Source organism: Cynocephalus volans, chromosome 12 (assembly GCF_027409185.1).
Source record: "Cynocephalus volans isolate mCynVol1 chromosome 12, mCynVol1.pri, whole genome shotgun sequence".
Classification (NCBI taxonomy): Eukaryota; Metazoa; Chordata; class Mammalia; order Dermoptera; family Cynocephalidae; genus Cynocephalus; species Cynocephalus volans.
The window spans coordinates 17,141,891-17,167,337 of record NC_084471.1 but is presented as its reverse complement, the minus strand read 5'-3'; the positions used below and the strand labels follow the sequence as shown (position 1 = coordinate 17,167,337).

At 46.6% G+C, this 25,447-nt stretch overlaps 1 protein-coding gene across 3 annotated transcripts in view; it reads left to right on the top strand.

Annotated features, from left to right (window-relative positions):
• ABTB3 (ankyrin repeat and BTB domain containing 3) overlaps positions 1-25,447 on the top strand; it is a 301,083-nt gene that overhangs the window by 222,175 nt on the left and 53,461 nt on the right. For all 3 annotated transcript variants that reach the window (XM_063075203.1, XM_063075204.1, XM_063075205.1), the window contains one exon: positions 10,259-10,411. In XM_063075203.1, the coding sequence (XP_062931273.1) occupies positions 10,259-10,411 (153 nt within the window). The remainder of the gene's footprint in view (positions 1-10,258; positions 10,412-25,447) is intronic.

Sequence of the window (25,447 nt, the reverse complement as noted above, 5' to 3'; positions counted from 1 at the left end):
GCCTGTGGCGCAGCCAAGAGCCTAGGAAGGAGAAATATCACTGGTCTGCTGGTCCCCACGTGATGTGCAAGGAATGACACGGGGCCTGCCAAGCACCCTGCAGCTCAGAGCTGGCACTCTAGACTCAAGGGTCTCAGCCTCTGGAAGACATCAGAAGATGCCTACAGAGAATGGGTAAGATGCAGGTGCCAAGTGTATGTAGTGGGCTGAATAATGGCCCCCAAAGATATCAGGTCCTAATCCCTGTAATCTGTAAATATTACTTTATAAAGAAGAAAAGGTCTTTGCCGGTATGATTCAGTTAAAGATCTTAATCCAGGATAATCACAGGGAGATTATCCTGGATTACTGGAGTGGGCACTAAATCCAATCACAAGTGTCCTTATAAGAGGGAGAAAGATTTGACACATACAGAAGAGGAGCAGGTAAGGTGAAGACAAGCAGGGGTTGGAGTGATGCAGCCACAAGCCACGGAATGCTAGCACCCTCCAGAAGCTGGGAGAGGCAGGGAATGGACACTCCCCTCCGTCCTCAGGAGGGAATTCCACCCTGCTGATGCCTTGACTTTGGACGTCTGGCCATCAGAACTGTGAGAAAATAAGCTTTTGTCATTCTAAGCCACAAAGTTTGTGGTCATTTGTTTCAGCAGCCATAGAACACTAATACACCAAGCAGACGGGAACAGATCCAGGAATATGCATTTTTACCAGCTCCCCAAGTGATTTTGAGGACCCCCAAAGATGGAGAACTAGATGGAGCGTGTAGACTGATACTCCAGGAGGACTGGCAGTTCTTAATTCTGCTCCCATCCAATTTAAATTGTGAGAGACACCAGCAAGTTGAGTGCTTACATGCTATGGGCAAGATGGAGAGCAGAGAGGGTTGAAGTTCCAGCACTGCAGGGAGGTGAGAATTGGAGCCACATCCCAGGGAGGCAGAAGTGGGGAAGGAAGAGGAATCCTTCCTCTCTGGGATGAGAGGGGAAGACGAAGGCCATGGGATGTGCCGCTGTTGGTAGGCAAGGTGGATTGTTGTCATCTGTGTATCATTTTTGCTCTGCCCGACACTGCTTCAACCTCAGCACTCTGTTCACGGTCCTTCAGCCTTCTGTGTCACCTGCCTTAGAATGTGCAACACGAAAGCCAGAGATGGTTCTGTGGTCAGGCACATGTGCCTGTGGGCACCATAAGCAGAAATCACCTCCTCACCTCGTGCCCCTAGGCATTTGCCCTATTTCAGGCAATTTATGGAGTCACCCATAAATGGGGCTGACTTTCACACTGCAAAGGACTTTCCCTTTTGGGACAAAATAGCTTACTTTTCCCTAAAAGGATTGACCCTGTCCATGATGCTTTGGTGCATGGTTCCAAAGTGGGTGTCTGCACACTCGGGATATTGGGAAGCCGGCCTCCATGTGATCCAGCACCCCAAGCTTCCTCCCTGCCGCAGCCAATTCTCTATGATGATGAAGGGGGCAGAGTCGGTGTTAGAAAAGGAGAAGCTGCATCCCTGCACACGATGAAATCCCACCGTCAGGTGTGCAGGTGTGTAGTCAGGGTTCTCCAGAGAAACAGAACCAATAGAATGCATGTGTGTGTACATAGATAGATAGATATAGATCAATCGACAGATCAATATGTAGATAGATGATGGATGGATGGATAGGTGGATGGATGGATGGATTGATCAATCTATAGGTTGATAGATACGTAGATGATAAATCAATCTAACAACACACATATATTCTATTGGTTCTCTTTCTCTGGAGAACCCTATTATGCCATATATATATATATTCACATGCACACAGATTTAATTTAATTGGCTCACATGACTGGAAGCTGGCAAGTCCAAAATCTGCAGGCCGGAGACCCAGGGAAGAGTGGATGTTGCAGCTTGAGTGCAAAGATACTCAGCTGGCAGAATTCCCTCTTCTTCGGGGAAGCTCAGTCTTTTTTCTCCAAAGCCCTCTAACCGATTAGATGAAGCCCACCCACATTATGGAGGGTAATCTGCTTTACCCAAAGTTTATTGATTTAAATATCAATCTCATCTAGAAAATACCTTCACAGAAATATCCAGACTAGCATTTGGCCACATAGCTGGGTACTGTGACCTAGCCATGTTGACACATAAGATTAACATCACAGGGTATTTTTTTTTTTTTTTTGGCTTTTTTTTGTGACCAGCTGCGCTCAGCCAGTGAGCGCACCGGCCATCCCTATATAGGATCCGAACCCGCGGCGGGAGCGTCGCTGCGCTCCCAGCGCCGCACTCTCCCGAGTGCACCATGGGGTCGGCCCCACAGGGTATATTTTTTAAGTATTTACATTCCCAGGATGATGCTGAACACTGTCACGAATACAAAATACTTTTCAAACAGTGGGAAGGGTGCTTGGTTCAGAAAGAACTCCCCAAGACCGAAAGATTTCTTAGGATTGTTAGAAGACTAAATGAGGATCCTGATGGAAGACACAACCCACCTCCACGATAAAAGCCAAAGTCACCCGACACTAGTTTTCCCAGCCACCTTTGCAGCTTGGCACAGGCTTGTGAATGAGACTTAGCCAGTCTGACGTACTGGCCCAACTTTAATCAGGAGGTCCAAACCCAAAGCAGATCTTTCTTCCTTTCCACTGTTGCCTGGGCCACTGACCCCGCTGTAAGCTTTCTCATGTGTGGCCTCACTTTCACCCCCTTAAACGCAATGATAGAATTCACTTTCCCTGCTCTTCACCTTGAGTCATGATGCTCTCTAGGGCCTGGTTACTCAAAATGTTGTTCACAGACCAGCAACCACACCATCACCTGGGAGCTCATTAGAAATGCAGACTCTCAGGCCCCTGTCCCAAACTCACTGAATCAGAATCTTAATAAGATTTTTCTTAACAAGATCCCAAGTCACTCCTATGCACATTAATATTCAAAAAGCAAAGACCCACAACGCTCCCTTTGCTCCTCGCTCCAGGCCGTCTGCAGGAACCACCTTGTGGACAGTCTGACCACACCTGGAATGGTAGGGCTGTCACTATAGCAACCAGCCATGGCCACCTCATACCTCTGCCATCTTCCTGGCTTTGGTGTCCACAGATACAGTGCAGTTACAATGAGTATTACTGTAGAAACCAGCACTGGATATTGCCTACTATCAATTTAACTGCTTTTCCTTCACCCCCTGTATCTCTGGAATTATGAGCTCTCTGAACCACAGTCAAGCATCTAAATTCCTCTTCAGCCTAAGAAAGACTCAACAAATCACAAAGACGAAAAGTTGGGGCCACACGATGTATGGAACGAAAGGCAGCTGCCAACGATCCCTTCCACTTGAAAAGAGAAGGCAGCGACATCCCTCTGCATCACTCCGTGTAGTAAGGACTTTTCCTCCCCCCAGCAGAAAGGAGGTTGAGTGATGCTAAAAACAATGTTGTGATGATGATAATAACACCTGCCACTTATCAGGCACATTCTTGGGACCAGGCGCCGGGCTACATACGTGATCCCACTCAGTTCTTACAATAACACTCTGTATTTGTTCTCTCTGGCTGCCGTAGAAAATGACCACAAACGTGGAGGTTTAAAACAACGTAAAATTATTCTCTTACAGTTTTGGAAGTCAGAAGTCCAAAGTCGGTCTCACTGGGCTAAAATCAAGGTGTCAGCAGGGCTGCTTCCTTCTGGAGGCTCTGGGGGAGAATCCGTTTCCTTGCCTTTCCAGCTGCTGGAGGCCTCCTGCATTCCTTGACTCATGGGTCCTTCCCCTCATCACGCCAACTTCTCTTGTCTGTCGTCACGTCTCCTAATTCCTCCTTTGACCCTCATGCCTCTGTCTTGTATGGACCCTTGTGATTGCATCTAGGCCTACCTGGATAATTCAGGGGTCATCTCAAGATCCTTAACTTAATCATATGCGCCAGTCTGTTTTCCCAGATAAGGCAACATTCCAGGTTCTCCAGATTAGGACGTGGATATCTTTGGAGGGCCATTAGTCAGCCAACCACACCCTCTGAAGTGGGAACTGTTATTATCCCCATTTTTCTGATGAGAGAACTGAGGCTCCATTTGAAATACCTTGTTCAAGGTCACACAGCTAGAAGGTAGAGCTGACATCCAGTGCCTGGTCAGCCTCTCTCCAAATCCCACACTCCTAACCACTGCACTGTACAGCTTCCAAATGGCTTTAAACTCATTCACTATTGTCACTGGGTTGGAGGAAATGGACCCCAAACCGTCAGCTCTCTAAAGAATTTGAGCTTCCAACTGAAGTTCCTACTGCAGACTGAAACCTCAAGGATAGGATTTCTTGGGTCTGGGGACACTTTGCTCAAGTTCTGCTCAAAATGTCAAACTACAGGTGTAGTAGTTTGTGGGGGCTGCCATCACAAATACCAGAGACTATGTGGCTTTAACAACTGAAATTGGTTTTCTCACCATCCTGGAGCCTAGAAGCCCCAGATCAAGCTGTGGGCGGGTTGTTTCCATGAGGCCTCTTTGCTTGGCTTGCAGATGACCACCCTCGTGCTGCCTCTTCACATGATTGTCCCTCCGTGTGCCCACGACCCTGGTGTCTACGTGTGTCCTAATCTCCTCTTCTCATAAGGACACCAGCCAAACTGTGTTAGGGCCTGTGCTAAGGACCTCTTTTAACTTAACTACCTCTTTAAAGGCTCTATCTCCAAATAGTCACAATCTGAGTACAGGGGATTAGGGCTTCAATATATGAATATGGGAGGGACGCAACTCAGCCCATAACAACAGGTGTTGTCTCTGACCTCAGGAACAAGGCAGTTCAGTGTCAGATGAACTCAAGAGCCCCTTAGACGCCTCGCTCCTAGGTTTAATACCTGCTCCACGTTCTTCACCACCATGTCTCCAGCCTCACCCTCAGGGACCCTTTCAGTGCCCTGGCTTTGTGACTGTGTTGGTTTCCTATGGCTGCTGTAACAAATTGCCACACACTTGATGGGTTAAAACGGCACACATTTATTCTTTTAATAAAGAGAAGAAAGAGTTGTGGAGGTCAGAAGTTTGAAATCGGCTTCACTGAGCAGAAATCAAGGTGTCAGCCCAGCTGTTCTCTTTTGGAGGCTCTGAAGGAAGAATTGGTTTCCTTGCATTTTCCAGCATCTAGAACTTGCATTCCTGGGCTTGTGGCCCCTTCCTCCATCTTCAAAGCCAGCAATGGAACATCTTGCTTTAGTGGCACATTGTTCTATGTCAGATCTCCCTCTGTCTTCCTCATATACGGATCTATCACATTTAGGGCCCAACTGCATAACCCAGGATAATTTTTCCTTCACAAGATCTTAAACTTAATCACATCTGCAGAGTCTCTTTTGCCATCTACTTTCACAGGTTCCAGGGCATAAGATCTGATATCTTTGGGGGCCATTATTTAGCCCACCACAGTGATTCATCCTCACACATGTCCTGGCCACCCCATCTCCACTCCAGCTCTCCAGATTGCCTTGGGGGGCAAAGAGGAAATGATGCATGTGAAAGCCCTTGGTGAGCTGTAAAGGTAATTTCTGCCTCAGGGCCTTTGCACAGTCTGTTCCTGCTCCCTGGAACATCCATCCTTCTGCACGCACATTCACATGTGGCCAACTCCTTTGCATCTTTGAGGTTTTGTCACCTCCTCCAGGAGGCCTTCTCAGCACCCCCACCTCAACCCTGTTCTATCCCAGCACCCTGGCACTGATCCCAATCTGTAACTGCTTTATTACTTGTTAGTTTATGTGTTTCTCATCTGTCTGCCCTGTTAGATTGTCAGCTCTATGAGAGCAGGGACCTGGTGAGTCCTATTCTCCACAGTATCCCCAGTCTGCCTGGAATATGGTGTTCCCTAAAGAATTGTTAGATGAATAAATGACATTAATAGATGACATTTCAAGGCAACTCAAGATGTCATTCACCCTGAGTTTTATCTTTTAAGATACTGCTTCTGGATATGCCTGTGACCCAGTATTACCCAAATACAACCATGACCTCTTCGTGGGAAGTTTCTGTCTTCTAGTCTCCCCTAGGCTTTCTGACCCCATCACTTTTTCATGGTCTTCTTTCCATCTTCCCTGGTCCACACACTAGACCCTTCCTAATCTCCCAGGCAACTGGCTATTCCAGTAGAATCAAAGAATTTTAGAGTTGGAAGGAGCCAACAGACTAATGTCAGCCAACTATGACCTGCCATCTGATTTTGTAAATAAAGTTTTATTGGAGCACAGCCAAGTTCATTCATTTATGTATTGTCTATGGTTGTGTTCTCACTACAATGGCCAGAGCTGAGTAGCTGCAACAGAGACCATGTGGCCCATAAGGCATAACATTTTTACTAGCTGGCCCTTTACAGAAAAGGTTCTCCAACCCCTGAAATAGACCATCTGATCCCAGCCCACTCCACTCTACAGATGAAGACTCTGAGGGCCAGCATGTTTATGGGCCAGAGCTAGAGTAGTACAGTGAGTTACTGGCAAGGTCCAGGCCTGGAATTCAGTTGAGTTCCCAAATCAGGCTTTTCCCTTATACCCTACCATTCCTCTTTAGTACCCAACCCCTCTCCATCCAAACTCCCTTTCAGTGCTGGATAGTCACCTTCATCACCAGCTCTCTCTTCAGCATTTCAGAGAAAGGCCACACCATTTATATTCTCCATCTGTTTAAAACTGAGCTCAATAACCTTCCTGAGCTGACTTGCTGGCCGGACCCTACAAGAAGCCTATCTAGATGTTCTCTGCCCTTTCAGAGCCTCCAGTCTCATACCATATACCCCTCCTAATGTGAAGATTTAGGTGCCCACTGCCCTGTTTGAGTTGACCAGCTCCCTCCTGTGTTCATCTCAGGCCACCCCGTGAGGAGTTAACAAACCTTGCTTGCTCCAGAATTCCCAAGGGAGCTTATCTGGAATGCAGATGCCCAGACCCCACCCCAAGACCTACTGAACCAAAACTCTGGGTGTAAAATCAGGGCCTTTGCCATTTTGACAAGCTCCCCATGTAATTCTGATGTCCAACAAAGTCTGTGAACCACTTCACTAAACCACAAGCTGCTTCTAGGTTTTAGTCACTACAAACAACTTCAGAATAAAGTAGGTAGCCAGTGGAACACTGTTCTCTTAAAAAATAGGTAAGGAGAATGCAGGATTTTTTTTTTTTTTCTCAGCATTCTCTACCCTCTCCCCAACTCAAGGCTTTAGAATTCTTTCCCATCTCCAACCCCTCCAAAAAAAATACCACAAATAATGCTATTTTTCCCCCTCTGAGTAGACAAGATAAGAAGATTTTTAAATGAGTTGCTGGCAAAGAATTCATGAGCTTATAAACTATTGAAGTCAGAGTGACGAAAAGGGGCAATGTTGAAAGGAGAGAAAATTACAGTGGAGGCTGGAATCCTGGGGTTCAAGATTTCTTATTCTGGGGCTCACCAGCTGTCTTGGTGGAGATGTTGTTTTGAAGGCAGCAGAGCCTCTGTTTTTTCCTCTTCGGTATTCATCAGGCACTGGCTGTGTGCCCTGGGCCTCACTTGCATCTAACATGAAAGGCAGCAGCCGAAGGGCAGTTCTGTGATAGAGACGCAGCCCCCCAGGACTGAGGGTTGCCGGCTGTGCTTTGGGGCCATTTGAGCAAAGGAGAGACAGGAGGGGGGCACCTCTGAAAAACAACCCAGAGGGGAGTTCTCTGAGCACTTGGGGCTGGTTTCCAACGGGAATGGAAACACAGTGACAAAAATAAGTCCTGCTCACCTAGACAGTGGAATCCAATTCAATTTCAAGTCAGTGTGTGTTTATTGAGTGCCTGATTCAGTTTAGGTGATGGAGAGAATGAGAGAAAGGGAGAGACAACCTGTGTAGCAGGCCGATTCAGGCAGAAATTCCTTGGGAGCCTGCTCCACAGGTTCATGGGTCCAGAAACTTGATTTTATCAGTTTCACCCAGTAAGAAACTGGTAGATCTTCGTCTGTTTTATGAACAGGTATTTATTAAGTGCCTACTACCCACTAGGCACTGCCCTGGGGCTGTGGCTGGAGTGGTGAACCGAGCAATGCCAGGTCCCCTGCCCTTGTGGAGTTTACATTCAATGGGGCATCTGCAGGGCCAGAGAAAGGACAGAGGAGTCTTCAGGGGTGGGGTCCACAATGGGAGGGGTCTAAGTGGGGTGGAGTTACCAGGAGAAACGTTTAGGAAGAGGTGGGATTTGAACTGTGGTTTGAAGGTTAAGTGGAATGTGGGTTTTTAAAGGGCTGGAGGCCCTACTGGCAGGGGACTGAGCTGCACACCTGGGAATGACCATGGCATGCTATCAATGGTCCATGACAGATCAGCTCTCGCGGGGTAAGAGGTGCATGCTGGGTAACAGGGTGCCTCCTGGGAAATTAGCCAAGAGAATGTCGGTATCACATGGGGTTACAGCACATAGTGATATAGTCAAATAACTTGGGTCTGACTCTCAGCTCTTCTATTTGCTAATCTTGTGATCCAGGGCACAATACTTAGCCTCAATAAACATCAGTCTCCCGATCTATAAAATGGGCATACTCATAACTAGCTCATAGGTTGGTCCTAAACATTCAGATGAGATCATGAAAGGAATTAACTGAGATGAATGTGAAAGGCTGAGCTGTTGAATATTATAAATATTGGATAAATAGGTCTGACTTTAGGAAAACTGGAACATGCCACCAAAAACTTTGTGGGAAGCTCATGACAGTTGCATTCCATCAAAGGGTTGTCTGCCTTGTAAACCCATCTACTTACCACCCTCTTCCTGCCCTGGTGGTAGCTGCACTGGACTAAATGGCAGTCCTGGAGCTAGGAGAGGCAAGAGAGGCACCTAGGAATATTTACACGGCCTGGCCTCCGTAAATCTTGTACCCTAGGCACCTCCTTGCCTCACTCTAGCCCAGACCTTACTGAATGGTAGGAAGACTTTTTGATCTACATAGTTCATTTCTCAAAGTGTAATGGTCCTTGGTCCACCTAAATCAGAATCATAGGAGCTGCTTATTAGAATTATATTCTTCGACTCTGTGCAATCAGCATCTCTGGAGATACAGCTAGGGAGTCTGCATTTTAACATTTCCCCTGCCCCCCACCCCCAGGTGATTCCCAGGCCCTCTCACAATTACTTTAAAGCAAAAGTTCTTTGAGTGTGGTCCCCAGACCAGCAGCAGCATAAGCAGGAACTGGTTAGAAATGCAATTCTTGGGTACTTCTCCTGATCTATGGAATCAGAAACTCTGGGGTTGGAGCCCAGCAATTTGTTTTAACACATCCTCCAAATAATTCCCATGCACACTAAATTCACGTGGAAAGGTTTTAAAAAACTACCAATGTCCAGGCCCACCCTATACCAATTAAATCAGAATCCCCAGGATAGGACTCAGATTATCAGTATTTTTCAACTCTCCTCCTGTCCCCCAGTAATCCTCCTACGAGGACAGAATTTATAATCACTGGAAGAAATAGCAAGATAGCACAAATGTATTATCCTTAGAAAGTGGTAGTTCAGTCAAAGGCATTGTCTCAGTTAATCCTTGCAACAAGCTGGACCCCCTACCATGATCCCATTAGCAGGTGAGGAGCCTGAGGCTCCCAGAGTTTCCAGAGTGTGACCAAGGTCCCAAGAGCCCAGCTTTGCTGGCTGTGACTGGGCCACTGCCCAGCCTGGTCCCCTGAGAGGAATGACTGTTGACTTGGCTGTCTGCATGGCTTTGCCAGGTGTGAAAGCCTTTAGACAGCCTGGTGCTTGGGCAGAGCTGAGGCCTGGCAGGGCTGCGGAAGGATGACAGGGAGCAGGCTGGAGATGGGAAGGGAGAGTTGAAGGACGTGCTAGGATTGGGCCCAGAACCAGGGAGCCCCAGGGAGTAATAACACCGGGCTTTATTGGTTTTTCTCCTAGCTCCAGACTCTGTGCTTGGTGCTTTAAATGAGTCATTTCCTTTATGTTCACGTGATTGCTGAATGGGACAATATTCACAGAAGAGTTACACCGTATCCGTTCATAGTCACATTATCCCCGCTTTACAGATGAGGAAACTGAGGCCCAAAGATTCGAGAGAGCCTGCTCCGGGCTCCCCGGTGCGGTCGGGATGTCTGCAAAGGCTCTCCCACGACTCCGGAGTTCAGAGGCAGGGTCTCCGGGGAAAGGGGCTGGGCTGGGGGACAGGAAGGTGGGGGGCTCGCCACGAGCAGGGGCGGGGCCGGGCCCGCAGCCCCCCACCATGGCCGCCCTAACGTCGCGTGTCCGCGTCCTTGCTCCCGCTGCAGGCCCTTCCTCGTGCTGCCGCCGCTGATGGAGTGGATCCGGGTGGCCGTGGCGCACGCCGGCCACCGCCGCAGCTTCTCCATGGACAGCGACGACGTCCGCCAGGCGGCCCGGCTGCTGCTGCCCGGCGTGGACTGCGAGCCGCGCCAGCTCAGGTAGGGCCGGGACGGCGGCGGCGGGGTTGGGGACCCGCTGCGCCCACCCCGCCATCCGGGCCCCGAACGCTGCCGCCACCGGGTTCGAATGGCAGACGCGGGCTTAACTGTAAGCGGGTCCCCGAGTTCCAGCCAGGAAGGAGGGCAGCGGCGAGGCTGCGTGGAGCATGGGCTGGTCCTTAGGTTCGGGACATCTGCGTGTCCTGTGTCCTGACTGCTCTGTCCGTAGTCTTTCTACGAGTATGGCGCGCGCTCCCCCTCCCCGCTCCCCTCCCCCTCGAGGAAATATGGGCTTCCTGTAGTTTTCGAACCAAACCTTGCAGAGTGACATTCCTGGCTGGCAAGACAGCGCCTCTGCTTTTTCACAGGCGTGAGGCTGGTTCCTCACGCCTGTGTCTAGGGCTGTCCTCCATCAACGTGGGATTTACTCATGGGCCGCTCCGGGACCCACCCCCCCATGCATGGGGGCTCATTTTTATCCAAAGCAAAAGAAATAAAACAACTCAGGTGAGTCATAACCTGGCTCTAAATGCAAAAAGCATGGAAACTCAGTGGAGCCTCTGTATGTGTGTTTGTGTCTGTGTGTGTGTGTGTGTGTGTGTGTGTGTGGAGTGAGTGAGTGAGCGTGCACTTTGCTGACTCCCCGAGCTGTTTTCCGGGTGTCATTGTCATCATTTTCAAAAACCCTCCCGCCCACTTGATGACAAATTGCCCTTTCTCTAAAGTTCATCTAGCCCTATCCCACGGCCAGGCTGCAGAGATTTCTGCCCTTCGAGGATCTGATTGGGGGTCTGCAAGGAAATGGAGGGTTTGCAGTATAAAACATATCCCACTGCAGGCCCAGAGCTGCCCCTCAGTGCAAGAATAGGCAGGGGCTGACCAAAGTCATATCTGCTAGCATTTATGAATGTTTAGCATATGCTGGGCACTGTTGCTTAAGTGCTTTACATGGACTAAGTCATATCTAATATTCCCAAAACCCTGTGAAGTGGGTACTGCTATGCCCACCTCAAAGATAAAGAAACTGAGGCACAGATAAGTTAAGTAGCATGCCCAAGGTCACAGGACTAGTAAATGGTAGTCAGGTTATGAATTAAGGCAGCCCACACTCCTGGGCCCATCGTTCTATCCACTGAGATTTTCTGCCTTCAGGTTTCTGTTTGCGCAGTGTCTGGTGTGCCACCATGCCTTACACCTTGTCACCTAGAATAACAATAGGTCTCAGGAAGAGGCTAGGGAGCAGCCATTTATTGAGCACCTACTATGTGCAAGTTTTCAAATGCAACAAGAGATTTGCATACATTACCTGTCTCCTTTAATCCCTGCAGCAGCCTCGTAAGGTTAGCATAATCTTTTTGCAGATTAGGAAGCCATTGGTGTGACAGTTTGTAGGTGGGGGTGCCAGGGAAGAGACCCTATGGCTCATACTTCAAAGCCCAGCTTCTGCCCACCGGGCTCTTCTGCCTCCTATCTGCTGGGATGGCACTCTGCCTGCAAGCTCACTGCCACCACTCCTGCTCAATGTCCCCAGCTCCAAACAGGGATGCCTTTGCGGCTCCAGGTCTCTTTATTGCAATACTCCCGGGACATCTGGGTGGAGGGGAAAGTAAGATGGTTTCTTAACACTTACTGATGAAGTGTTCCTTGTTTGTCATGCTCTCAGGAGACCCCACCACTTAAAGGTTACGAGTCTGGGCTTCAGAGTTCCATTGCTTGGGTCCAAATCCCACCACCATGGTTAATTAGCTGTGCAACCTTGGGCAAGCTAATTAACCTCTCTGGACCTTAGATTTCCTACAATTAACATGAAGATATTAGTAGCAGCCCTCCTGAGGTTGGTGCAAGTATACTGTGGGATCATGAACATGAAGAAACTACACAGACAATACCTGAAATGAAATAAGTGCTCACTAAGTGGTTGTTTTAGCTGGAATCCCTAAATATCTATTACCCCTGAAATAATAAGAGAGGTTCATATTTCGTTATTGCTTTATGATTTTGAAAAGCCTTTAACACTTTCTCAAGTGAGACTCAAATGAGCTTTGTTATCCAGAAAAGTAGTGCTGCCCCATTCTACAGAGGAGGAAATAAAGGCCCAGTGAGATTAGGTAATTCTCCCAATATCACACAGAGAAAGTGATAACAGAGTTAGGAGCCAGATATCAAACCCAGACACCCACAGATGTGACCATGTGTCATTTTTCTGGTCCCCCACCCTAGACTAACAAGCGCTCTCAGAAGACACTGATAACCCTCTTCCAGACAGTTCTGTTCCTCTTCACAATCCCACAGACTGGACATAAGCCTCAAGGGCCACTGTCCATCTCTGCACCCCCACTCCAGCACAGAGCTTTACTGCATGGTCTAGTGACCACGTGGCATGTCATTCTGACAACCACACCAAGGATGTCAGTTTCATCCTCCATCTGGTTTGAGGGTGTGAGTGTGATGTGCACACAGGCCAAAATGCACAGGGGAGCAGAAGTCAGTTTCATTTGAGCCTCTGGCTTTTTTTCCTTATTGATCTCTCCATTCTCGACTCATTTGTGTCCTGAGTGGCGATTTGTGTATAGAAAATATACTGTTTGATGTTTCCAGCTAAATTTGCAACACATTTGGAAATCCGTTTTCAAAGAGAGAACTAAAATATACTGCTCTGTTAATTTTCCTAAATAGTAAGTGTAAGACGTGGAAGTTTCGTTAACTTGAAAAAATTCAGTACATGAAAGTACAGACCAGTTTTCTAAAAGAGTACCTATTTTTCAATCTAATCAACAGACACATCTATACATATATTTTACAATCTCATTTAATGTGACATGAAGTAGGAATTACTATCCTATTCTGCAGGTAATGGTATCAAAAAAGTTTCTTTCATTCAGACATACAAGTAGATACTGGGGACCTACTCTGAGCTATATTCTAACAGTCCTCATGACGTGTATATCCCCAACAACTGTGCAACGCAAACTTTGTTATGCCATTTGACAGATAAGAAGGCAGATTTTTATTGAGGTTGTGGGACTTGTCCAAAGTCACAGAGCTGCTGTGAGGTAGAGCAGGTCTAGAACACCAGACATGGCCAGTGGAAGTAAAAATACAGCCTCCTTGTCTCTCCACCCTCCTAGGCATTCATCTTAGAAGTTGCTGAGAGTAGTTTGGCATTTTAACAAACGCAGGAACTTGGGATGTCATATCGGCGGCTGGAGTGTCAGTGACCATTAGCACATACAAGGGTACTTCCAAAAGTTAGTGAAAAAAGAGAATTGAAAGATAATAGAAATCTTTCCATGAACTTTTTGAAGTACCCTCATACAGTTACCTACCAGCTGGCTGAGGGTTCCCTGTGAGAGCCAGCCTGGATACCAGCCTGGACGGTGCTACCAGAGACTACAATTCCCAGGTCTGACACTAGTGCTGCCATTGATTTGCAGAGTGACCTTCAACAAAAGCTCTGCTTTTGTCTTTATTCGGCTACAATGAAGCCTCACCATGGTGATCAGGTTTATTCAAAAAGAAATACCTTTCCGTGCAGCTGCCTTTTCTAAGCTGACAGGATGACCCATTTATTCTTCCTTAATTAAAATATCGGATCATCTAAACCTGGTGAATTCAGCCTTTTTTTCTTTTCCCTTTGTCTTTTGGAAGGTGGGGGGTGGGGCAGCAGAAGGGAAGGAGAGAGCAAATAACACGTTCTGGCAGCCTTTGTACGTCTTCCCAAATAGTGGTTTTGAAACACGTCAGAAATAAGAATAAATTCCGTTGTCTTCTTCGTGTCTGTAAGAGGCCGTTTTCTGCTCTGGAGTAAAGGTTGTGTTAAAATAAAGGTAGTAAGAGGTGTTCTCAAGTCTTCTCTTAGCTGATAAATGGCATCTGTCAGAAGCATTTGGGGGCTGTTAGAACCGTGAGCTCACTCCAGAAAATGGTTAGTCTCTTTGCAAGTGTTTCTTAGATTCAAGCCAGATTTTGAGCTGTCCCAGAATGGAAAAGTCCAGGGTAGTGAGGTGCAAAGTGTATCAGGATGGGACCCAGGAGACCTGGGCTATTACATTCTTGCCTTTGCTGTTTCGTTATATTTACTGAGCACCTACTAAGTGTCAAAACTTCACACAGAGCTTCATCTAGACCTGCTGCTTTCTAGCAGGTGACCTTGGGCAAGTCACAGGGCTTGGTTCATCATCTGTAAAGATGGGAGTGACAGCTGCTTCATGGGCGAGGGACTGCAGTAGGGGGTCAGGGATGGATTGAACAAATTGCACCACGGTTTGATCTGCTACTCCCAACCCTTCCCAGGTCTCCTGGACACCTTTGGAGGCTGACAGTTGTGTTATTTGTCCAGTGTGGGCCAAACTGGACGGTCTAAGGGGACGGTCGTGCCACAGTGGCACTTGTCCTCAAACACCAGGGCCTCTGAGGCAGTCCTGTAGTGGCAGCTGGAAGTTTGAGTTTGTTTCCCAAACGTGTGCAGGGTGCTGGGGGCCTGCTGGGACCACACAGGATCCCAATCAGGGAAGACATAGCCACTGCCTAGAGGGCCACATCACCAGGTTGCCAGAGCTGGTGGCCCTCATTCCTAAAAACACCTGAAGCCCCTGGAGAAGAGGATGATCCAGATGAGGGGAATTTTAACCCTTGGCATCAGAAGGTAAAATGTTCTCCATCCATTCCTTGCCTGGACTGTGGTGCCAGGTCTCATTCTCAGCTCATAGGAGACAGGGTCTCCAGGACTTATACGCCACTGGGGCAGCGCAGACAATAGACAATGGTGGACAAATGAGCTAGGTGATGTCACTGAGTATGAGCACTGCAAAGAAAGCAAAGCACAGTGTGGGGCAGAGAGGAACCGAGAAGGGAGGGACACATCGATCGGTGTTCAGAGAGCACCTCAGGACCTTGCAGGGGAAGGGACATGTCATGCTCCCGCTTTAAAGGAATACTTGGCATCTTATAGGGCAGGGGCTTAGGGAGAAAACTGGGATGGAGGGGAGAGTGGATCTGGAGCCACATCCAAACCAGTCATTTCTCTCAATCAAGTCCACATCGATCCCTGAATTCAGACCTTGGGCCTCCTGGTTCTCTCCCTCAGAAGGTCACTGCAGAGGCTGAGCACCTGGGCCCCGTGCAGTCTCTGCGGGGACCTGGAAAGCTCCTCAGCCTCTCACGGAGGCAAGGACTGCTCCCTCCTCTCCCCTTGAGTGCCCTTGTCCTTCCCCCGCCCTGGACAAATCCTGTAGCTTCCCACCTGCTCTCCGCGGAAGGCCCACGCCTTCTTCACCTCCGGTGGCCATTAGACGCCGTGCAGCCGCCCTGCTGTGACCCGGTTGGAGCCACTGCCTCCTCTGCACTGATGTCAAAGCATTAGTGCCTCCCAGAAAACAAGGAAACTGCCCTTTCCCTGATCCCAGAAGAGGTGCTTTGGGGCTCGACTGTCATCTCCTACGAGGGTCAGGGACAGGCCACGGAGCCTGCTCAAGGAGCCAAATTAGCATGAATTCCTTGCACTCAGCAAACACATATGGATACCTAGTGTGTGGCTGGCTACTGTGTGCTTGGCTGGGTGGCAGGTAAGCAGAGAGGCCCACAGGGAGTTACGGAAAAATGTAGTGACTGCCCTACCAGAGGTCAGTAGAAATTGGGGTCTGGAGAGCTAGAAATGACCTCCCTGCAGAAGTACCATTCAATCTGGATCCAGAAGAATAAACAGATTTATCAGGTGGAAAAAGTAAAGAGAGGAGAGAAGGAGGAAAGGGCCTATATAAATAAGTCCCTGCAGAGAGAACCACATATGCAGAGGCCTCAAGGTGGGACAGTGTGTTGGAGGAAGGACAAGAAAGTCAAGTACACAGAGTGTGGGGTTCGGCAAACTCTGAGCGCCCACTGTGAGCCAGGCTCCGAACCAGGCCTGGCACCCAGAGCTGAAAACATGACCCGATTCAGCCTGGGGAGGGTCTTTTATGCCATGCCAAAGAACTCTGACTCTATCCTGCAGGAGGTAGGAGCCGTCACAGATTTTAAAGCAGGGAATAGCATCAGATTTATATCTTAGCAAGAGTGGCTGCTGGCAGTGTGGAATATGAGCTGAGGTGGGCAGGGGGAGTCCTGAGGTCAGGAAATCCAGGTGAGACGCTGAGAGCTGGATGCAGGCAGAAGCAGCAGGGACAGAGAGATGGGAAGGCTGCGAGAGAAACAGGAGGCAGAGGCAGCAGGACTTGGTGACAAATGTGGGGGGTGAGAGGGGCTGAGAGGGGGAGAGAAGTATACGGCCTGGTGGGCTGGGGGAGGGATGCAGGGAGTTAATGCTTAATGCGTACAGATGTTCAGGTAAGATGGTTGGTGGTGATGGTTGCACAACAATATAAATATACTTAATGCCACAGAACTGTGGTACTTCCAGCTTCTGATGGCCCAGGTGCTCCTTGCTTGTGGCAGCATCACTCCAGTCTCTGTCTCCATCTTCACATGGCTTCTTTCCTCTGTCTGTGTTTAAATTCCCATCTTCTTACAAGGACAGCAGTTTTATTAGATTAGGGACTGCCCTGATGACTTCATCTTAACTTGGTTTCATCTGCAAAGACCCTATTTCTAAAGAAGGTCATACTCACAGATAACGGGGGTTAGGAAGTGAACATACCTTTTAGGGGGACCAGTTAGCCCATAACACTGGGGGACAGAGGTGGGAGAGAAACGTACTTGGCTGTTGGGTTTTGCAGCACATGCATGTGTTGCCTATTCCCCTCGCCAAACTTTTATGTTCAAAGGTGATTCTGAGGTTTCTAGTTTGGGAGGGTGTGTAGCTAGGGATGCTTTTAACAAATACACCACGAGGACAATGCAGTTTTGAAAATGTTGGTTGTCCATCCAGAGGAAGGAGTCTTCATCAGGCATCTTCATCAGAGCACAGTTACCAGGGGATTAAGTCCCCGCCCCAGCATCTGCATAGAGAGGAAAAAGCGCACAGTGGCTGGGAACACAGGCCACAGCCTGACTGTCTGGGTGCAAATCCTGGCTGGACCACTTACTCTCTCTGCAACTTTAGGCAAGTTACTCACCTCTCTGGGCCTAACATAGCTATTTCATAAGGTTGTGGGGGAGGATTAAATAAAATGATATACACTGCATAATTTAGCACAATACTTTTGTCATAGTAATTGCATGTTAAATATTAGCTATTATCCTTATTTCCTCCCCTCTGGACCATGAGGGTCAGCTCTTCCTGGCTGCCAAAAACAATAGCCTCACCTTCCTCTGAGAGAGAGGAGAAATGAACACTTTGAAGAGATGTGGGAGCACACCACCGGGGATATGGTTTATAGCCCAGGGTAAGGTCCAGTGTGTCTTGAACATTCTGCCACTGCTGGAAGAAAGTCAGCCACTGTCCCCACCCCTGTGACTCCAGAGTTCCTCCATGTGACTCAGGTTTTATATTTGCTCTGAATATGAGATTTTGAAAGCTGGAGTTCCCAAACACGTCCAAAGCAGCTGACCATCTATCACCACTGTATTTGCAACCAGAGATGGGGTCACTAGCAGGAAGAGATAGCAGAAGAGGAGGAGGACGTTGGTAGACAGCAAATGTGGCCCCTGATTGGCTGGGTCTTGTCCCAAGTGAATAGAGGCTAGGGGAGATGCTAGACAGCATGGAATATTCAGGAAGAAAGTGTCATAGCCTGGACGCTTATCTCAGACAGTTCGTTTTCTTCTCTCTCTAGGGCTGGGGCAAAAATCAGTTGCCTTGATCATGGGGCCTGGCACATAGTTGGAGCCCAGTAAATGCTGAATCAATGAATGAATGTTGGGAAGGTCTGTTACAATGTATGTTGGTGACACTAGAAGTGAACAGACTGTAAGGCTTTTCCTGGACCAATGCAAATGCAGAAAGCTTCAACATGAACAGGTGGGAAGGCAGGTGAGAATTCAGGTGTAGAACTCAGGAGAGAGGTCTCAACTAAAGAAGCCTCTAGGGGAGACTCTGGCACACAGCTGCTGTTGAAGTCATGGGTGTGGATGAGATTGCCTCTGGGAAGGGACTGATGAAGAGATGTAACTGGGAGACAAGGAAGTCCAAGGTCAGAGAAGAGCCCAAAGAAAGTGAGGTCGGAAGCCCCAGGAAAACTGAGATGGAGAGGGGTCCCCAGGATCTAAGGTTGCGACGCTGGGGGGGAAGAGGCCACTGGGCCTGGTGGCAAGCAAGTCATTAGTGCCCTTTACAACAATAGTGTCAACAGCCTGGTGTGGGTGGAAACCAGATTGCAGGTGGCAGACAGTTTGCCAACATTTGGAATTTGTTCTGAGTTTCCAGAAGTGTTAAAAGCAAAACACAAATACATTTGGTACTTAGCAGCATCACAAAGAACGACATCTTAAAAGGCATTTGAGGCTCGCTTCCAAATTGGGGCTTCAAATCCAGGCTGGCAGTTTGAGGGTATGCAGTTTGCCATATGGGATCTGGCTTCCTGGGGAACAGGGATTATTTTCCCTTTTTTTTTTTTTTTTTTTTTTTTTGGCCCACTCTTAAGTCTGCTAAATTTCTGCCCAACGTGCTTATTTACTCCATGCCAGCAAACCTGTTAAACTCTGGTTGAAAATATTAGTTCCATGGAATCATTATCTTCCCTTAGCAACTAGTCAGGCAACCAGTACTTGCTACAAAGCCATGTACTTAGCACTAAGTGCTTTTTACAAAGCCAGGACAAAGGTGGTTTTGGTAACAATGAAGGGACAGGTCTCACCCTTCAGAAAGCTCGTAGACATCCCAGCCCTCGGTGTGTATGGGCCATTTTCCCAAAGTACACTGTCCTCTCATTGGTTCATTAAATCACCCTATGAAAGATTAAGAACCGCCAGACGGGATGATCTCCAAAGTCCTTTCTGTCTCTGAAAATTACTCAATTTTGTGGTCAGACGTTAGATGTGCAAAATGACAGTGACACTCTTACCTGTGGGGGAAACTGAGGCACCTACAGGGTGAAGGAAATAAGCGGAGCTCCAGCTCAGTCTCTTATATCTCTACAAGATGAGAGAGGGAACCACTGAGAACGTGTGTGGGCCAGACACAGTCCCGGGTGTTTCTAGTGCTCCACTCCATTCGATTCTACCCCAAACATTTGAGGGGCCTTCTTTTCCTCTTTACACCTGAGGAAGCCAGAGCTCCCTGAGGTTAGGAAACCTGCCCACAATCCTATGGAGAATATGACTTGGAATTTTAATCCGGTCTGTCTGACTCCAAAGCCCATGTTCTGTCTACTGGAAAGGCAGCTCCAATCAAGAAATAAATGGGAAATAGGAAAGTCAGAGGTTCATCTTGCAAGTCTCAGCCTCCAGCCTCGTTCCTATTAGGAACCCAGCTCACTGCAGCCTCTTGTATCCATCTAGCACGTCAGCAGTGTGCAGGGCCAGAACTCCCTGGGAAGACTTCACGAGAAATATTCTACCAAATGGCAAGTAATAAGTAAAAGAGACTCAACCTCTCTAGAAATCCTGGAAATGCAATTCAAAACCACATCCTGGTATACATTTCGTATGTGTTTCACACTGACAAAAAATATTATAGTGTGACAATACCAAATTGGAGCAAAGATGTCAAGGAGTAAGGACTCTTAAACACCACTGTAGGGGACTCTCAGTCCACTTTTGAGTAAACTTGAAAATACATAATTCTACACTTAGGTCTTGGGTTTCTCTTAGGTCTAGAGAAACTCTCCCATATGGAAATATGGAGACATGTGCAAAGATGTTTATAGTTGAAGTGTTTATAATAGCAAAAGAGGGGGAAAAAAACAAGCTGTCTATAGGAAAATGGATAAATAAATGATGGTATATATTCATTCAATGGAAAGTCAAGTAGCAATAAAAATAAATGAACAAAATTTACATGTTATTACATGACCAAATATTGTGCAAAAAAAAGCAAATTGAAGAAGGATTTATGTAGTATGTTAGCATTTATATAAAGTTTACCAACATTTACATAAAGTTTAAAACTGCCTATATATTGTTAGGAATTCATACACACAGTCAAAAGTGTAAAGCATGCATAAGGATGATAAATGTCAAATTCAGCAGAGAGGGTACTCTCAGGAAGGCAAACAAGATAATGGAATCAGGAGAGGGGTACGGGGCCCTTGTACTTCTAATGCTTTATTTTTTCAGCTGGGTTGGATGGTGAGCATGTAGGTGGCCATTTTATTACTCTATATTTTATGTGTGCCAAAAATAATTCATTAACAATAAAAATTACTGACTTAGCCAGTATTTGCAATAGCACATTCAGAAAGCCAGTTCTGGGATATTAATAAGCATTATAAAAAAAGTGTTAAGTGGTTCAATAAATTTGGGAAACACTACCTTAAATAAAATTAAATAGGCTTCTTATGATTTTTTTCTCAGTGCTTTTAACATCCTGTGTTTCTTGCAAATCTCGAAGAGCAGGTTGTCCTATTTAAATATTTCACCATAGAGCAAGAGTCAGCTGCCTGCTACCTATTTTTCTAAATAAAGTTGTATGGGAAAACAGTTATGCCTATTTGTTTAGTATTCTCTGGCTGCTTTCCCATAACAGCAGCAGAGTTAAGTAGTTATGGCAGAGACCGTGTGGCCCACAAAGCCTAAAATATTGACTGTCAGGCCCTTTACAGAAAAAATGTGTAGACCTCTCATAGGTCATTTTATGGGACTGGTGTTACTTGGGAGTGCATTTTTAAATTATAACACTAGAACTTTGCCTTCACCTCTCAGGAACTGGTTTGTTTATTGGTGATAATTGTTAAAAAGAAGACCACCAATTCTTTATAGAATTCCTTGGAGAATGATGTGTGTGTGCTTTCATCCTAAATCTCCAACACCAAGCACAAGAGCTGGCATGTATGTGTCCTTCACTGAATTGATTTAAATTTGAAAACCATTTGTGAAATGGATTAATTAGGATATAAATTCAAGGAGCTCCAGTGGCGCAATCGGTTAGCGCGCGGTACTTATACAGGATATAAATTCACTAGTTGTAACTGACATGAAAAAACACCTTTGGCATGGATAAGACAGGAGATTAAAATTCTCCCTGATGTAACAATCCAGGCATAAGTAATTCTGGGTTGTTACAGCCACTCCACAAGGTCGGGCATCCAGGCACCTTCCCTCTTGTTGCTCTGCCATCTTTGGGGTGATACCTTCCTCTGCGTGGCCCCACCCAGCAAGACCACATCTCTGTAGAGGGAAAAGGGAAAGTAGAGGGGCAGTGCATGCCCCAGAAATTGCACACATCACTTCCTCTCACTACCTGTTGGCCAGCACTTAGTCACATGACCACACATAGCTGCAAGAGAATCTGGGAAATGTACTCTTTATCTGAGCAGCCATGTACCCAGCTAAAAATTCAAGTCCTACAACAATACATGAAAAAAGTAATAAGGGACTCTGAAGGACAAGTTTTTCCAAAAGGGATGCATTAAGGGCTTGTGTTCTTAATCAGGGGTGACTCCTCTCTCTAGAGGCAGACCTTATTTTTTTTTAAAAGATGACTGGTAAGGGGATCTTATCCTTTGACTTGGTGTTGTCAGCACCACGCTCAGCCAGTGAGCAAACCGGCCATCCCTATATAGGATCCGAACCCATGGCATTGGTGTTATCAGCACTGCACTCTCCCGAGTGAGCCACGGGCCGGCCCAAGGCAGACCTTATTTTTAACTGTTTTAAAATAAGTCACAGTGCTGAAACCAGAAATCTCTAATGCTGCTTCATCATTTTCTACTCCAAATAACACAATAGCACATTCAGATAGGCGTCCACTAGCTTCATTCTCCGGGATGTTTGCAACCCTTGCTTTTGAGATCAATGTTTTAAAACATACTCAAACAGACCCAGAATTTTTATCTTTCAAGGAAGGCAAAGACAATGGGACTTGCCACTAACTGGGCATCTACTTCTAAGGAGGAGAAGGATTCCAGGCCCACTGATATCTCTCCCAAGGCAAAAAGAATTGGCAGGGAGGAGGACATGAAGTCACGCCTGCTTTACCTTATCCAAGGCAGGTTTAATGAGCTGGTTCTTTTCTGTACTTTAGGAGAAGCCTTAAACAGCAAGTGGGCACAATTTTTGCACAAAGATTTCTCCTAGAAACTTTTGCAAGCATTTCTTGTTCCATTTGCTGAAATAATATAATTTCTTTTTTTTTTTTTTCTTTTCTTAGAAAGGTACACAGAGATCTTGGTGTGACTTACCTCAGCACAGAACACTCTCAATATGTTCATCTTTTTGCTACCCCAAAGGAAAGGAAAAATATCATCTGTCGGGGGGCTTGAAGCCTATGAAGGGGAATTTGACCAAGGCTTTTTTGGGCAAGTGTGTTGAGGAGGGGGCCAGGGGCAGGTATCTGAGTCAGGCCTGTAGTCCTGCAATTTGCCATTCCACGACTCGTTTCTGAAGGCACCGTCTTATTGTCATGCTTACAAACTCCTGTAATGGGAACTGTTTGATATATATGAGGTGATGCAAAAAAATGTTAGTACCCTGCACCAGTGTTTCTTAACCTCAGCACTGAGACATTTGGGACTGGATAATTCTTTGTTGTGGTGGGGCAAGGGGCCTGTCCCATGTTGTACAGGACATTTAGCGACACCCTCACCTCTACCTACTACATGCCAGTAGCACCTCTCTAGTGAGACAACCAAAAATGTCTCCAGATATTGCCAAATGTCCCCTGGGTGACAAAATCACCCCTGATTGAGAATCACTGACCTACACAAACCTAAAGGTGTCCATGGAAAGATTTACCAAGAGACTTAAGAAAAAAACACATGGATTCTATTCCTAAACACATTGATGACTTGTACGGATTAGTCAACTCTTCTCGGGCTTCCAGTTTCCTGATCTCAAGTAGGTAAAGTGTTGAACTGAGTGATCTCTTTCAGCCTGACATTTTCTAGGATTCTACATGTCAGCAGCTGTTATATGGGACCTGTTTCTAGAATGTGATTTGAAGGAAAGTGAGATACAGGGGAGAGGATTTGAAGTGAGGGGCACACCATGCATGCAGTCAAGAAAGTAGTAGGGAAATGGTGTATGGAGTGTGAAGCAGGTCTTGTTGGCTAAGCATGGGGAGAAAAGAAGAAGTAGTTGAGAGATGGGGAACCCTTTGGAAGAGGAATTACAAGACAACCTTCAACTTGAAGTTCATGGATGGGGATTTATATTTCTTTGGCACCAAGCCCAGTAGCTGACATCTAGTAGTTAGTTACCCAGGCAGCATTTGAAGAGGATCTAAGCAAATGTGGAAGGCCTTGATAGCACGGAGACACAGCAGAGTAGGGTGGGAAGAGCAGGGCTCCAGCAACAGCCTGCCTAGATTCAAATCTCTGTTCTCCCACTGACTGGCTGTGTGACCTTGGGCAAGTTTCTTACCCTCTCTGTGCTATAATTTCCTCTTCTGAGAAATGAAGATAAATTTTGTAGGGTTAAAGTAAGGATTAGATAAGATCATATGAGTGTGTATATATTTGTGTTTATATGTGTAGATATATATATATATTCATTGACATATATTTATAGGTAATATATATAAAAATATATATTGTGTATGTGTATATACAATTAGAATAGTTCTTAACATATAATAAGTGCTCTCTTTGTGTGCTATTAGTATTATTTGAGAATCAATAAAATATTTTGAATGTGGAAGCACTCAGAGTGCCTAGCACATTGCTTGATGTACAATAGGTGATCAGAATAAATTAATGAAGATTTCTTAAAATATTAGCTCCTTCATAGCCATCTGGGATACTAGAACCTATCATGTTTCACCCTTCCCTAGGCCTAGCTCCAAACTCACATGCCATCAGGGCCAGGCAGGAAACCAAATGAGTGGACTCAGCTGGATGTAAGAACAGGGAGACCTGGGCAAGCACATGCCCCACATAAGAATTTTCAAATTCAAACTGTTTCTAACACTGTGTCAGCACACAGCATGGTCTTAGGATTGGGTTGGCCACAAGCCCTAGAGTGTGCCCCTGTGAATCCAGACCAGCTGCCTCTCCCTCCTTCCTTCCCTCCTCTCCTCTCCCTTCAACCTTTCTCCTTCCTTAAGTTCTCTTCCAGGCAGACCTCCTTGTCTTGCAGCAAAAGCAGATTGGGGCTTTCTTTGTGGCTCTTTGCGAATCACTGGGCTGCTTTTCACAAAAAGCTTAAACTAGTAAAATGTTGGTCTTGCTCCACCCCAGGCTGACCTCATCCTGATGCCCAGTAAACTGAGAAACTAGAGCTGGACACAGCAGAACACACTGCCGCCCTGAGGCATCCCTTGGAGTCCTCCCAGGCACACGCAGGGCACACTGTCGTGCTTTTGTCTCTGTGGACTGTAAATGCATCACCAGAGTCATAAATAAAACCTGTATTCTCCTAGATAATTTGTGTCTGCAGATTCTAGCATTCTTATTCTTAGTAGCCCCAGAAATTAGGACATTAGAGAAAGCAGCCAGATCCGGCCCTTTAAATTCTAGGAAAGATGTGTTTCCATTCTGACCTATTTGGAGAGTAGCCATAATGGGCAGTTATTTTCTTAGTTTCTGTATTAGATGACAAGCTGCTGCCACAGAGTGACTCCAGAGTACAGTGGCTTAACTAAGATAGATGTTATTTCTCCCTCATGTAATAGATCAGCCAGTGCAGGCTGGTATGGCAACTCTGCTCCACAAGACCTTTTAAAGACCCAGGTTCCTTCCATCTTGTTGCTCTGCAGTTCTTTTAAAGGAGGGATCTGCAGTCTGTGGCCCGAGTCATCCTCCTGTTTTTTTAAAAAAAGTTTTATTGGAACACAGCCACACCTATTTACATACTGTCTCTGGCTGCTTCAAGCTCCGATAGTACAGTTGAGTAATCTCAACAGAGACCATGTGACCTATAAGCCTAAAATATTGACTTATCTTGCCTTTTAAGAAAAAGTTTGCTGACTCTAGAGCATTGGGCTCACCCTGCATGGTCAGAGTGAGGACATTGGCACTTCTGCTTCTCATCTGGAGAGGGGGACAAAGAGAAAACCAGGGCTAGGAG